This window comes from Hypomesus nipponensis, chromosome 18, assembly GCF_054491055.1.
Source record: "Hypomesus nipponensis isolate SF chromosome 18, ASM5449105v1, whole genome shotgun sequence".
NCBI lineage: Eukaryota > Metazoa > Chordata > Actinopteri > Osmeriformes > Osmeridae > Hypomesus > Hypomesus nipponensis.
This window is the reverse complement of record NC_140378.1, coordinates 16,339,455-16,355,411: the sequence shown is the minus strand read 5'-3', so window position 1 is coordinate 16,355,411 and position 15,957 is coordinate 16,339,455. Positions and strand designations below refer to the sequence as shown.

The window sequence follows — 15,957 nt, the reverse complement described above, 5'->3', positions numbered from 1 at the left end:
CCATCATTTCAGCAGGATCAATAGTACGTCCCCACTCCACAGATCACAGAGTGATCTGCTTCTGTTGGACAGCACATGTGGCTGGCAGCATGCAGACAAGTCACAGCCACAAAAGCCAAGGTGAATGATGACGGGCTGCTTCGGACATACACCGAGCTCCTTCTATTTATTGTTCTCAGGTGAAAAATCCTGCTTAAACCAGAGGGTGGATGCTGTCCCTGCACAAGATTGGTACAGGCCAACACTTGTTTATAGGGAATACTCTAAGATCCATCTTTTATCGTCTTTTGTGTAGGTTCCCAGTTTAGCAACAGTCAGAGGCTTCCATGGTAAATGGCTGATTCACTTTTGGTTTGCCTCCAGTGTATTTTTGATACTGTGTGAATGTTCCCACACCTCTTTGAAACATCCACACCTTTCTGATGTTACTAGTGTTTATAGTAGAGCAAATTGCTCTACTCTACTTACTCCTGATGGACAGAATGGATTTTTAAAACACGGACGTATACTCTAGTAAAGTGGGAGTTCTTGTGTGTCTACCTATGTGCACTTGCAGTTATGTCTGTGAGTTTTCCCAGAGTGTGGAAGATAAGGAGTGAGGGAGTAAGTGAGGAAAGAGGGGAGAGTAGGAGTGTGTGTGTGTGTGTGAGGGGGGAGGGGGGGGGGCGCTTAGACTCAGCAAAGGTATAACCACTGCGGGTCGGGATGAAGTAGGATGGGGTGGATGGTGCAGTACAAACACCCCTATGCTACGATCGCTGCTCATTTGTCAAGTTGCCTGCAGACTTGAATGGTGCATTGCTGCTAAAACAGAGAGGCAATCAGCTCTGAGGCTACATAGCTCCAGAGGGGGTGCCCATGGGAGGGGGGAGTCTCTTTGGGTGATTGAGAGAAGGGTCTTAAATCAAAACCGCTGTCTCGATGCACAAGACTGGAAAAAGATTTGTGTCACACACAGGCAGAATTGGAAGAGGATGGAAGCAAAATGTCCAGTGCATCGTCGTACCACAGATAATGTATTTTTCATTTCTAAACTCTGAACACGACAATGTTGCTGAAAACACACACAGTTTTACTCACACACACACACACACAACAAACACTAACAGCACCACTTATATTATATGCCATCATCTTAATTTTATTGCATAGAGTAAGAAGTCTTAAATATTTATCCTTGCATATAAGCTACAATGACATATTTTCCATCGAGGGACACCTGGAGAATCTCAGTGATGTCACGGCGGCCACGGCGGGATGGTTCTCCCGGTTGACGTGACAGTAAAACCGGCAGGCCCATGGCACTCACCTTGCGCATCAGCGCTGCGGACAGTGCCATCAAGTGTCCGGCCCTCCGGTATTCCGGGGAGGTGTAGGCTATCCTCAGCTCACACAGCTCGTCAGACAGCATCCAGGACACCGGCTGTTCCCTGTCGTCTGTCACACAGACGTTGGGCAGGTGGCGGATACAAGCCCTAACGTGGCTCACACTTCCCTGGGTCCCTCCGTAAGACAGGTGTCTGTCCACTTCCTCTGCGTGGGACACATCCAGGCTACAGATTTTCAGAGGGTGCTTCTTTCTGGTCATGGGACAGAATGCTAATGATTGATACAAGGTGAGGTTAAGAGTATTTAAGTTGTTGATTTGACGTGTACAAAAACAAAGAAAAGTAAGCCAAAATTCTGTTGTAAATAGTCAACTGTGGCTCATCTTACCCATGGTATGCCATGCTGTGTGAACTGTGATGAATGTAGGTATTGTAATCACCATATTCAGTTATATCCAGTCCATTTAAGGAAGCACTGTTTTTTATAAGACCACTGAGTGACCTTGGAATGCCTTTCAAAGACAACAATTAGAAATTGATACTTCAGACAAAAAAAAAAAAAGATTTTAACCAAGCATGACAATCCTAACAAATATGAGCATATTGCATCACATAGGGATGAGGTCAGGAGTGCCCTTCCTCTAAACGTTAGCCCTTCTTCCAGTTTCCTATTCTGGTTCTCAATGCGTCCGGGCTCAGGGTGAAGATAGTGCATATGTCAGGTGAGTAGATGATAACAGCCTTAAAAATGTCATGTTCATTTCAGAAGATGAATACAGCATCCAGTGTCAGGTCTGTGACATAATAAATTATCTGTTTCATATTTCCATTTTGCCAGTTTTTTTCAACGATAACAAATGACTGCTGAATATAGGCCAACAGTCTATGCATAACTCCAGGTGACAAGGGTTGTTCTGGGGAATATGCAGCACACCACCAAGAACCTGAGAAAAAAACAAACAGAAAAGATTCAAAGCTAATCAGAGCCATAAAAGACCATGCACCACGAACACCAAATACTTGGAAATACAAAAAACACACAGTAGGACATAAATATGCAGATTATGCTGAACAAGGATGTATATTATATTTGTCATTTAGACTATTTACACATAAAACCTGTAAACCCATACTGAAGCACAGTCACGGCTGTAGCTAGTTAGCTTAGTGATTTCTTTGTGCTAAACATCAAAATAATGGAATATTGTATGAGCCTACAGTGACTGACGGTGGGATTTCTTTGTAAAGGATATTTCTCAGCACAGAGAGGTCTTTGACTGCTTTCGAGATGATCACGTCGAGACACTGTGAACGTTGAACACACATTCATGTATTTTGTTTCAGTCAGAGTCTAAAGTTCAGTCTAGCTATAGAAAGGCAGACTGTTTTTTCACACATTGATCAGTTGTTTTACAGCTTAATAGGTTCAAGCTAAAATTACCGCAGGAGATTACACTGACAAGTACAAAGTCCACAGCTGGGTTGATATACAGTATATAGGTATTTTTCAGATCATACTGTGTGCTTATGGCTTGGCAGACAAGCACTATTAGGGAAATACCTGGTTGTGCCACAAAATACAGGTAATTAAAATGTTGAATGCAAAAGATGAAAACATTGATTTATTTTTTAAAGAACATCCTACATTATAACCCATATAGTATACCTGGATAGTATTCATTGCATTTGGCATTGTTTTATCTTGTATATTCCATTGTATTTTATATGTTTAGCATTTTGCTGTTCCACAAAACTCCTGTAATCTGGACAATAAATGGTGTTGACGCTGATAGATGGCAAAGTCACAGCTTACTTAGCAGTAGCCCCTGGAGTAGCCACTCACAAAGGTTCCCCCACTCAACATAATGTTAATCCATCATATGCTTGTTACTCCAATCTCTTTAATGTTGAGGGAAAAACAGGAGACAGCTTTCTTTCCTCATATTTCTAGGTGTCAGTTCAAGACGTCAGAAGACATTTGACCTTGGAAGAGGAATATTATCAGGGATATTGACAACCATTCATTCATCGTAATACTAAGTTTACTTAAATTGTGAATGTGAAAATATAGCTATGGGATGCTCTTCAAATGAGGATTGATGATATGGAGGATGTTTTATGTAGAGCGCTTAACAATTCCAAATGATCTGTGAACGACCCTCTTTAAACTGCATGTGTCTATGGCTCTAACTTGTTTTCCACCAGCTTGGCCTTGGGAGAAATCTGCCCAGTTTCACAAAATGAGGTCAGCAAAGAAACACTGGCGCAGTGAAATACTGCACTCGCCTGCCCCAAGTCTGCATCCGTCAGTATCCGTCAGTCTACATGGCCAACTCTTTCAATTAAATTCCAGTCTGTTCACCTGAGATGACTCCTGAACGCCACTGCTAATTAGCAAAGCCAGGTTTTTCCTGGTCTGTGTTGATGACAATTAGCTTAGCACAACATGCCCCTCACAGCAAAGCAAGTCATGAAATGTTTTCTGGTTGGATATGAACGTTGCTCTTCTGCGAATGTTCAAATCATTTGGGATAGGCCAGGAAAAGACTCAGTCAACACACTTTTACTCATTGATTGAGCCCTGTTTGGAATGCGCTCAGAGTGATGTCTAAACCAAGCAAGTTGCTGAGGATGTGAATCAATGTGTCTATTATCTGTTCTGGGCAGATCGATAGAGAGGAGCATCGGGCCGGGGTAACACACACCACATCCGCTTGAGCCTCGGTGCTTCGTTAGATTCAGCTCTCCGGACCAGGTTACGTCCAGGTTTTCCATACATCATAGATAACCTCTCTCCCAAGATGGCCTTCTGGACCACTTCCTGTCACATCGCATTAGCCATGTCAGTGGTGTTTTTTAATAGCCGCTCATTTTGTATTCACAAATTGCTTGAATGGAATGTGTGGTCCATTTTTATCAACTGTCCAGTCAGCAAGGGCAATGCATAGACCTGCATTATGTACAGTCATGTCCATAGAAATAGACATGGACCTATGATTTAAACAATACAATGGCAAGACTGATGATGAGTCTGCAGGCCTCAGGCCATATACACGTGTTCCCTGTGAGAACAGATCTAGAAACATCATCCACAGCCGACGGCCTGGAGCCATTGGTTGCGACAGTGTCAGGTATACAGCAGCAAGTAACGTGATAGGACAAGTTAAAAGGGCCCTTCCTCATGCCTTATTTATCAATGGGGATGCCATTACTGAAGAATTGGGGGGTGTGAGGAATCTGCCGGAGGGGGCATTTTCAGCCATGTCACCGCTGTGCACATGACAGAAGCTGTGTGAATGAGAGACCCTGTCGCACTGCCACTGTCGTTGCCGGCAGGTCTCCCACGCCAGAGACAGCACCGCGGAATGGAGCTCTGCCTGATAAGTTGAGAGCTTATCCCTTGAGTTGGACGTTTGGAACTCGGTACCTAATACTCACAGCGCACTGTATGACCGGCATGAATGGCATCATACACTTGACCTCCAACAGTCATTGATTGTCAACACAGAGAGTCATTGTGCAAGCTCTGCTCATTCAGGATTTTCCTTCAGCGCAAAGTGCGTTTCTGCCATTCAGGTATTTTTGCCACGAGAGGTGGACTCCAGAGACTCTATCGGCTAACCTTACATGCTAGTTGAGGTAAGCCTAAAGCCCTTCCGCCTGGGGGGGTTAATGTATAGCTGCCCAGTGCTGCTGCACAGTTAGAGAGAGAGAGAGAAAGAGAGAGAGGGGTTGAGGGAGAGAGAGAGGGGGGGGGGGTAGGGGGGGGGTTCACAAGGTTCATTGGGGGCCCAGGAGAACAGTCATGTGAACCAGCCTTGGTTCTGCAGTGAGAACCCCACAGTGCAGCAGCAGTGCTGCAGAAAACCCTCAAGGCGCCATTGTGTAGGAACTCTGTAGGGTCAAACAATGATTATAGTAACGCATTACTTTGAAGAACCGTAAAATGATTCATTATTAATAATTGAGTGCACCTTTCGATTTATATACGCAGTGAGGTTTAGGTATTAAAACAGATGAAAAAGATTACGACGATGACCTTAATGATAATGGATGACTATTTTCACGAACTTGAGAAAGATAAATTTGGTCAATTGGATCATTTCTATATTTCTGCGCAATGCAGAATAGCGGAGAGTCACAATGGTGCATGACGGATCAGGAGAAATTTGAATCGGTAGAGAAAAAAGCAAACCTTGCCAATGATGACACTGTGTCCCATTGCAGTACATTGATTCTGTACCATGTATCATGTACAGTATATGGTAATTGGTTTGTCATGACTAAAGGCAATAATGTCATTCAGCTCTCCGCTTCTTACAGTACAAATGTACTGTATCCACACAGAACCATTTTTACCACGTATCACGTTGGCCTATTTTGAGCTAATACCTGGAGACAAACCGTCTATTCGGGGCATTCAGGAGAAGTGAGAGATATTAAGGCATAAGACCTTCATGAGAGAATCAGAGGTGGCATCGTTGAAGAACACTGTTGCCCATTGAGAACTGTCTTTTACACAGGATGGGTTTTGCTTTACAGTGAAAATAAATAAAAGGAGTGGTGGTGGTGAAGGTGCTGATGGTGGGGAGGGGTCGTGGGGGTGGAGGAAAGAAGAGGAGGAGGGTTAAAGGGAGGGAGTCTCTTGTGAGGGAATCGGTAACCCTGATGCTGCTCAATGGGGGTAGGGGTGGTGGGTGGTGTTGAGGAATTGTGGGAGGGGGTGGACCTAAGGATGTGCAGCGCACACACACACACACACACACACACACACACTGACCCTGGAGGTTGCGTTCCCCTTTAAAAGTCCCGTCCCACTCAGATACGCAGAGCTCATGCAGGATGTGCTGCGGCAGAGGGGGAAACACTGCTGAGCTGTGCAGTTTGTGCTGCCAGCGAGCGTGCGAGGAGGAGGAGGAGGAGGAGGAGGAGGAGGAGGAGGAGGAGGGAGGGGCGAGCGAGTGAGAGCACAGAGGAGAAGGAGGAGGAGGAGGGAGAGAAAGAGAGAGAAGGGGGAGAGGGAGAGTGCAAACAATGTCATTCTGTTCAGGAGGCAATGCTGCAGTCAACTTTGCCGCGCCATGGAAGCACACCACAAACCGGGGCAGCATCCTCCTTCCAGCCTGAAGTGGTAAAGAGTGAGTATAGAGAAGTTTGTCTCCTCGCTCTTTTGGCGTGCATGATGCATCCCCATTATATATGCTCATCTTAGCCAGTTCTTTACTGTGGTTGCTTAGAGACAGCTTTATTCTCCTCTAATGCTATTATCATATCTGTTTACCTCTCACTCTCTGTGTGTATGCGATACTGTGTTCTTAAAGGGGCCTAGACTGATGGGTAACTGTATCTATGCCTGCAGTGTAAGCCTCTAGCAGGCTCGGTCTAATCAGTGTCACAGTCCCTGCACCAGCCAGTTAGCGGTTCGCCTCAACTGCTCTCTCATCCATGTTTAACACATGGCACAGGCTTTAAATAGAAGGAGCGTGTCAGAGGGGACCGGCCATTTGATAGAACTGGCCTTTAGGAATGACTCAGGACATGGAGAAATAAAACACTGAGAGAAAACAATGAGAGAACCTTCTTTTAACCTTTGCAAGCGTTGGAAAAGTGCAGTTGTCCTCGAGTGCCTCGTGTCACTGTCTTAATGACTTTGGTTAAATATAATTTGCAGAGGGTCTCTGGTGGAACATAGGTACAGTGTTTAATGTGTAGTTTTAGCCCTGTCAGACATGCTCTGACAGTACAGGATAATTGCTGAAGCAACGCTGAGAATGAGGTTACAGTGGCCTGCATGGGACAGACAGACTGCAGTCTAGAAGTTGTATTACAGTCAAATGAGGTTCTGCGTATACCAGGAAATGTGAGTCTTGAACAGAGTAAAAAGCTTGATGAAGTTTTAAAACAGGCGAGTGGGGTAAAAGTGTGTGTGTGTGTGTGTATGTGTGTGAGAGAGAGAGAGAGAGAGAGAGAGAGAGAGAGAGAGAGAGAGAGAGAGAGAGAGAGAACGCAGGACAGAGAGATGCTAAATACAATTTACTTTGATACTGTGAGGGAAAACTTGTATAGAGTTGCTTGTGAACTGTTACTGTAAAGAACTTGAAGTGCAGTGTCCATGATGAGTCTGTGCCTTAGACCAGGCAGAGGAAAGAGGTCATAATGCTCTGAGTACTGCAGAACTCAGGCTTCCAGACATGTGTTCTACAACAGTCGCAGATCTCTGTCCACATCTCCTTGTGATCTCTATCTAATGTGGGGTCAAGGTTCCCCATGACAGCAGTCATGTTGTATGAAGTGCCATGACGTAGGCTCCCTTTGTGAAAGTTTGTGTCGTAGGGGGAACCGGGGCTTCCCGAAATGCGCCCCTTACCTGCGTATGATGAATCCAGATCATTGTGCCGGTGGTCTTTCTGACGGTGTGTGTGTGTGCTTCCTGATCTTTGGGTTCACCTCAGGTTACTGTGTTAAGACCTTGAAAAAGAGAATGAGCCACAGTCGCGATCCAGCAGGCCGTCCTATGAGACGAGTTGTTCCGGTGCGGTTCTCTCTGCTGCAGACCCAGTCTGTAACCTTTAAAGACATATCCAAACGCTCGCCTTACGTTTACACCAGAGCCTGGGAGCCTGACATCACGGTGAACATCTGCAGTTTTTTTTTCTTCCTCTCTCTTTTTTTCTTCCCTGAGAGAGGGGGGAGGGGTGGGGGGTGGGGGGGATGTACAGCGCTGCACTGCCAGCAAGCAAATTGCCGCACTCACCTGACGTTCCTTGCACCTCAACTCTCCTCCTTTTCCAACCGCCACCCCCTCCTGCCCCCCCCCCCCCTTCCCCGAGCACAGTGCTTCACCAGCATGCTCCGCACCTCTGTAATGCCTTCCCCCCTCTCCTTACTCATTTTTGCCCACCCTCCCCCTCTCCCCCCTCCTCTCCCCATCTCCCCCCCTCTCCTAAAAAGTATGCAGCACATGCTCCCACTCTCCTCCTTGAGCAATCTGCCTGAGTGAAGAGCGAGGGAGAGAGAGAGGGAAAGAGAGAGAGAGAGAGAGAGAGAGAGAGAGAGAGAGGAGGGAAAACAGAGCTGGCGAGCCAGCAGAAGAGCAGCAATCCTGCAGTGTCCTGCAGCAACTGACTTCCTGCAGTGCCGGTCTATCGTTGCACACGCACACAGGCATGCATGCACCCACACTCTCTCTCAGTCTCTTCGGACACACGTGCACTAACTCACACGCGCACCTGTCTTTCCAACATACATACAGTACACACATTCAGCCAGTCTGTCACGTGATGTACTGGCTGAGTAAGCGAGGAGGACGGGGAGACGAGGCTGTCTTTCTGGACCTGGGTGAGTTAGGGGAGCGTGTGTGTGTGTGAGAGTGTGTGTTAGTGTGTGTGTGTGTGTGTGTGTGTGTGTGTGTGTGTGTAAGAGAGAGTGTGTGGTATAGAGGGGAGATGAGCAGTGCCCTCTGTGAGTGTAGGGAGATTCAGAGGGAGGCAGTGGCGAGAAGTAGGTTCTCGTCCCCCCCTCCTAATGGTGCATTGTCCCATTCCACTGCCTTCGTCCCGATGATGTAATCAATGCAGCAAGCTTTGAACTTGCTGGGGTAAGGAATCCTTTCTTCCCTCTCTCTTCCCTCTGTCTTTCCTCGCTCTTCTTTTTTTCACCCCTGTCTCCCATCTCTTCACCACTGACTTCTGCGCCTGTCAGAGAAACGTAGCATGTCCTATTGAATGACTGAAAACGTTTGTGCAGGTACAGCAGGTATGGTACAGGAATTTGATAATGGGAGGCTGTTTTTATACATTGGTCTGATAAAAACAATGTATATTTTTTTTAATAATTGGCTTACACAGAAATACGAATCAACTTAACTTCAATGACTGTTCTTTATCCTCAGAATTAAACACATAGCTCATGCGTCACGCGGACAACTTAGGATACTTTAAGCCCTGAAAGGGGATTTAAAGGTCTGACCAAATAAATCTATAATATACTTCACAAAACTACTGCATTAAAACTGCATCCACCGGCATTTATTCAACTACTGGCAGTGCCGCATGCATGCTTCAAAAGAAGGGCTATCTGCCGTGGGTCAAACACACTTTCCACCTTTGATGAGGACCGCTTTGGTTTGACAACAAAATACATCATACAGAGCGTGTAGATGTGTGTGTGCTTTGTAAAGATGTTTGACTCTGTGTCGGAGTCCCAGGAGGGATATGCAGAACAGTGACTTCAGTGAGATATACAGCACTGTACAGATGCTCAGACAGCAGAAAAGGAACCATGCTGTAGCTCAGTTTTGCTGAGCTGGTCTCTGCTGCTCTGGGATTCTGCCTAGTGATCAACTTCCTGTGCAGTGATGAACTTACATTACCCCCCTCCTCACGCAAGTATCTACCACCCGGCTTTGTGAATAACTAGCGCCCATGGATGCATCATTCATACTTTAGTTCCCTTGACGTTTTACATGGACAGTATTAGAAATGCAGGACACGTATTAAATATATTTTTTCACTTTTTCACTTGCTAGTGATTTGTCAAATTAGCGTAGCAGTGTGAGAGGATCCCCAGCACCGTGCTGGGATGCTTAGCTGGTGCTGGGTTTGGATCTTTTGAAGTATGATCATTAGACATTTTTACTCACACCATTAATATTTCACACGTTTGATCTACTCCCATCATTCGTGAACTTAATGTGTATAAAAATAAAAAAAAAGGGGGAATTCTGATGAATCAGCAGCCACTGCCGTGTGCACTGCTCCTGCTCCGGTCCCTCCACCCGGTCCCTCCACCCGGTCCCTCCACCCGGTCCCTCCACCCGGTCCCTCCACCCGGTCCCTCCACCCGGTCCCTCCACCGAGCCTCCAGGCTGATCATGCTTGCTAAGCAGCGCTGCAGTGAAGTGGGGATTGAGAGTATTCACTGAAGCTGCATCTACTCAGTCTATGTCAGCTGTGGGGTGGGGGGGGGGGGGCGGGGGATGAGGAAGGTTACCTGGAGTGAGCCAAGGCCATCAGTGCCATGCAGATCTGGGCTCCACGCATTATGGAACAAGCCAGTAGAGGGGGCAGAGGGAGACCACATGCAAAACGCCTGCAGGCAACATGCACTTTATTACCATGTTCTAAGATTAATCAAATATTGCATGATGGCCTTTGTGCCATAAATGATATCTTTCCTTTTTTTTGTTTTTGCTGGATTTGAGCAAGAACATGGTGTGTGACAGTATCGTAATACACTGCACTCTAAGATAGCATGTCAGCTAAAGACTCATTTTTAGAGAAGGCTTTATCTTTTTTTCATTATATCATGAAGATACTGACAGTGGTTATGGTAACCATGGCTCAGATATGGTAACCAAACAAGGCAACCAGTCATGTACCTCATGTATGCTATGCTAATGCTATAACACAGTGAATGACCCAGGCTGAGTCATGTTATGTTCTCTGTGTCTCTCCTCTTTGCTCCTCCCACTGTGGCCTGTGAGGCAGATCTCACACACTCAGATGGCAGACGGCAGGCGTGTTGGGACATGCCTTGACTTGTACTGGCTTGCTTGAGAGAGATAGATAGAGATAGATAGATAGATAGAGAGACAGAGAGATAGAGAGAGAGAGAGAGAGAGAGAGAGAGAGAGAGAGAGAGAGCAAGAGAGCAAGAGAAAGAAAGAAAGAAAGAAAGAAAGAGAAAGAGAGAGAAAGAGAGAGAGGCCTGTGGTCAATAACTTCATCATGCTAGTGTGATCTGATCCAAACAGGGAGAACCCAGCAACATGAGAGTCACAGCATGAGGATGGAGCATACCATCCCCTCCAGTCCTGAAAACACACTGAAACCCACTGCTTCTAAACTGGTGAGTAGTCTCATTCTGGTCATAGTACATGTTTAAAACAATTTGTTTATTTTGCTGCTGTCTATGGCAAAAAATATTTTGTAGGTGAGGTAGATTAAACATTTTAGGATAACTTTTAGATGCCATGCAATTAATTATTTTCTTTTCTTGGCAATATAAACATCTCAAGAATTGTGTCAGTGGGATACAAATTTTACAAATCGGTTTTGTGTTTCTGACCATGTCTTTGTCATATCAAATGTATTGATTCCAAGGGTACCATAGGAACAACTATAGTGAGTGTCACTATGTACACACTAATCCATGCACATCCAACACACACACTCGCACACGCAATATGGACTCACCGATCACACGTTGACACAGTGACCTCCACACAGATAAACCTTGTTACAACTCACATCATTTCAGAAGTCCCCTGAGTGACTCAGATATGATCCAAACATACTAGGAACTGATTTTTTTTTAAATAACATGTTTTTTTTATTTTTCTTTCAGCTCTGAAACTTTGCCTGTGTCCTCAGATCCAGCCTTGTTTCAGTTACCTGAAGAGTTTGGATTGGAAATGTAGAAACACTGGGTAAGAGTTCAATGTTTAGCATTTCTCAATTCAGTTTTATACATTGCAAAAATTGGAGGCACTCTGAGGGTATTTCCAAATACGACCAACTGCTGCACAGTTTAGAAGACAGCCTCACATGAACCGCCATCACCAAGAGGGGGGTGAGATGCTGTTTATTTTCGGTACAAGGATATGCCCTTGTATAAAACATGCAGTTTAGTGTATAGATATGTCCTATTTAGTCTTATATGTAGTAATCGATTGAATCTAACAGAAGAACAAGAAGTTAGTGAGCTACTGACAAGAAAAATCCACTAATTAGGATATCTGTTAACTCATATTATAACAAATTTAATCTATATGTATAAAATAAAGTCTGCCCAGCGCTGGCAACCTATGTGTACTCAAATGTAACCTATACACTGTAACAGATTGTTACTGGGGCAACACTGTTTTCTGGTAACTAGGAGTCAAGTCAGCGTGTGTGTGTGCCTGTGAGTAAAAGCCTCTGAATAATTCACGTAAGACAGTTTGACATACAATGCCCACGACTGAAAACTGATGCAATGTCCACATTTGGTTTCTTTAGACAGTTATGCACAGCATTTAGGCATCTTGACAAATAAAGGACAATATTTATATGATAAAAACTAGAGCAGATATGCTATGGAGAGTAGAATGTAGGGCTTATCCATGAAAACTATGAAAACTACCCTTTTCATTTAAATGTATCTTTAAACTGCATGGGAAATAAATAAATGTCAAAGACTGAAATGTGCCTTGGAAGAGAGGTACCTAATAATGCAGTGCTGGTCTAGAGGGTTTTGTGATGTCAGTGTTCAGTGTGAGATGAATTAATCTGTAAAAATAGGAGTAGAGAGTGGAAGCATGACTGCCTGAGTGTTGCTACTGACAGAGTAACAACTGAGACATGCCAAGCTAGAGAGAGAGAGAGAGAGAGAGAGAGAGAGAGAGAGAGAGAGAGAGAGAGAGAGAGAGAGAGAGAGAGAGAGAGAGAGAGAGAGAGAGAGAGAGAGAGAGAGAGAGAGAGAGAGAGAGAGAGAGAGAGAGAGAGAGAGAGAGAGAGAGAGAGAGAGAGAGAGAGAGAGAGAGAGAGAGATTTGAAGTGAAGTGAACCAGATTGTCTTATCACAGCCATGTGTATGTTCACTCCTCAGCACGTAAGCAGCAGCCGGACAGAGATGACGACAGATCTTCCACAGCCGAGCTGGGTTCATCACGCTCTGTGCTTGTGTAAGTGTTACAGGTAACTTAAGACCAGGATACTTCACAAAACTATAAATTATATATTTTCGCCAGTCTTTTAGTTTCTTGTCACAAGGTCACCCCTGATGACAAGAAACATAAGCACGCGAACAGTAGGTCAGTCCTTTTGTAATCTTATATCCCTCATGTAGCACGCGCTCTCTCAAAACCTCAAACTTACTCAGCAAAATATTTGACTGAAAATCAGAAAACAGCATTACAAATGTTTGCCACCAAAAAACCCATCAATCTCACCACATGAACCCCACCCAGGCAGGAGAAGAACCAGCCCAAACGGTCCACCACAGGGTCCAGACTGGCCTTCACAACACATTTGAACCACATCCTGGCTAGCTCAACATTGCTAACTCTCTGCATGGCTAAATTAACCTCTGGCTGATGACTGTGTTAGGATCTGTGATACATGGTGGGCTTGATAGAAGGCTCATGCTGGTTTGAGTTCTGTCTCAGCCAGGCAGACAGTCTCCTGGTCAGTCAACTGGGTGGACTGTCAGCCAGTCAGCAGCCAGTCAGCCAGTCGGCAGGCAGGCAGCCTGTTACCAAGCGAGTGGGTTGTTTATTCTTTCCTGGCATTCTGCAATCCTGTATTAGGGATTACATCAAGCCCGAGCAGGAAGGAATTCCTGTCATCATGTGGTCACGGCAGCCAGCTTCTGGCTCACGAGAAAAATACAGGGGCACTGCGCAGTCATTTAGCAACTGTGGCAGAAAGCGTGTGACGAGGTTTCTACACACGTGTGTGGTATGGCGCAACTGCAACTGATTGACTTATGACAGACTTTTTCCCTGATGTTTTTTAAGACAGTAAGAACCGGATCCTTGGTCTCATTTTAAACACTTGACTATCTGTGACATTTCCCAAGAGGAACTTCTGCCTAAGGTCCAACAGCTGACTGAAAATCTATGCACAAGCCACTGCCTCAATTCTCTTATTCCAAAGTCACATGGTCACATGATCCAACGTTGCTTCAGCGTTGCAGTGACCGCATAGCTATCCAATAACGTCTTCATAGGATTCTATGTTTGTCACGTAGACAGGCTTCTTGCTGATATGAGGGCTCTCAGTCTTAGGACGACATCCTCCTTTCTTTTTTCCCTATTCAGTTATTCCTCTTCTGGATCTTTCTAGCCAGTGTGAAGGCCCTCTGTGACATCTGTGCTGCTGTTGTCCCCTCAACAAAGTGTATATTCCACAGGGGCTGTTCTGTACTAAATATAACTCTGCTATATGGAAGATAGATAGCCAGAAGTCCAGACTTTGTATCAGTGGGGCTTCTCTGGTGAGGTCTGGCTAACGACAACACTACACACACCCACATTTGCACACAAATGTGAACACATATATTCCCTCAATACACACACGCACACACAAACAGATGCGGAAAATAATAGCTGAACCCAAGTAATGTCTTGTTGCAAGAATGTGACTCACGAAAAGCCTATTCTTAGATCAGGGGGTGTACAGTGATGCTATAAAAGAATGTTCCTCTATTCTGAAGTACTGGAGGACCACTTTGTCTGGTACCTGATTTTCGACAAATCTCAAGTCCCACCATCTTAAAAGTGTATGTGTGTTAGTTTTCATTTAATCATGTTTCCATGATGCATTCATACATGTTGAACTGTTTTCAGATAGTCCATCTGGCATATGGTTCTGATTATCCTATGATAAAAGCTCAAATCAGGCCTATGAGAAAAACGTTTTAGTGATGCTGTGAATAATGGACCAATACTTCCTTGATGTCTTTCAGATCTGCTGTCCCCTGGCATAGGACTACAAAACCCCGGCATAGGACTACAACCCCAAAACAAAAGTGTGTCAGACTGCCAGCCAAAGGATCTGAAGGACACAAATGAATCCCCTTTCTCTCACTTACACTACGATCCCTCACATCAGGTGAAACCTGACCGTAATGCTTGTCTATGACAAACAGGCCTCAGAGACTCCCTGCTGGTAGCGTGGCAGAGAGACGGCCTGGCTTGAAGAAGGGGAGACAGGAGGAGATGCTGTTGGATTTGGCTCTTGTGGGTGTTTCTCTGGCAGTGTCTTAGCTGGTTGTTGTGAGGAGTGAGAACGAAGCAATCAGCAAGTATACTGCCGCAGAAACTCTTCGCACTGAAAAGCAGCCGGCCCTCATTGTTCATCACTCAGAGAGGGAGAACAGGAAGCGGAGAAAGGAGGAGAGTGGTACGTATTTTCCGTCCTCCTAAACAGATTTTGAAGCGTCTGGTGATGACGTCTATGGAATTAATCAGCATTTTTCCGATTCTCATTGCTCGGTAGACTGAAACAATTTTTTTTACAAATGATGACATTTGGTTGGTGTACGTTTATGTCATGCTAATATGTAAACATGAATTGTTTACGTCATGCTGTTTGCGCACCAAATGATCATGTATTTCTAAATGTTCTGCATTTCAAATGGTCCGAACTAATTGTCTAAAATTACTGACATTTGTGTTTTGAAAGGTTCACAATTCAGTAGTGCCATCTTGTGTCGGGAGATTGGGCATAGTGGTCAAACTACGCACGCAATTATATCTGGGCACTGCTACACTTCACCCTGTTACAGCACTTGCTGGAAACAGGTGGACACAAGTCAAACAACCTGATATTTACATATTTTTCTATACTACTGATACTTGATCAACATTTACAATTTCTACAATACGGTACACACCCAAACTGTATCAATAATAATAATAATCAGCAGCCAATCATTTAAATTGCATTGCTAAATGTCATAAATGGTATTGTTGTTACCACTATCCTATGTCATTGTATCATTTAATTGTGCTTTTTAAGACTTAAATGTGATTGTCAACTATATTTTTCTTGCTTGTCATTGTAAAATAAAAAAATTGAATAGGCTATTCCTTGACTGTATCCACAATTGTCTTTTTTTTCCCTTTTCCTTCAAGCTAATGTTG

The 15,957-nt window shown here is 44.7% G+C and overlaps 1 protein-coding gene and 1 long non-coding RNA gene across 5 annotated transcripts; one reads left to right on the top strand and one right to left on the bottom strand.

Annotated features, from left to right (window-relative positions):
* Positions 1–1,132: 1,132 nt before the first annotated feature.
* LOC146252411 (glycine N-acyltransferase-like protein 2) lies at positions 1,133–2,043 on the bottom strand. Its single transcript, XM_084679049.1, is given in 4 exon segments — positions 1,133–1,284; positions 1,286–1,580; positions 1,717–1,840; positions 1,941–2,043. Coding segments are annotated over 4 exon segments (618 nt in total). The 3' UTR covers positions 1,133–1,188.
* An 8,787-nt stretch (positions 2,044–10,830) lies between these two features.
* Positions 10,831–15,900, top strand: LOC146252410 (uncharacterized). Of its 4 annotated transcripts, none has more exons than XR_014732112.1 (5): positions 10,831–11,177; positions 11,676–11,757; positions 12,918–12,993; positions 14,778–14,840; positions 14,961–15,900. It is a non-coding gene; the product is annotated as an uncharacterized LOC146252410 (long non-coding RNA). The 4 variants fall into 4 exon arrangements; XR_014732111.1 differs by having other exon boundaries at positions 12,918–13,006; XR_014732110.1 differs by having other exon boundaries at positions 14,778–15,900.
* Positions 15,901–15,957: the final 57 nt, after the last annotated feature.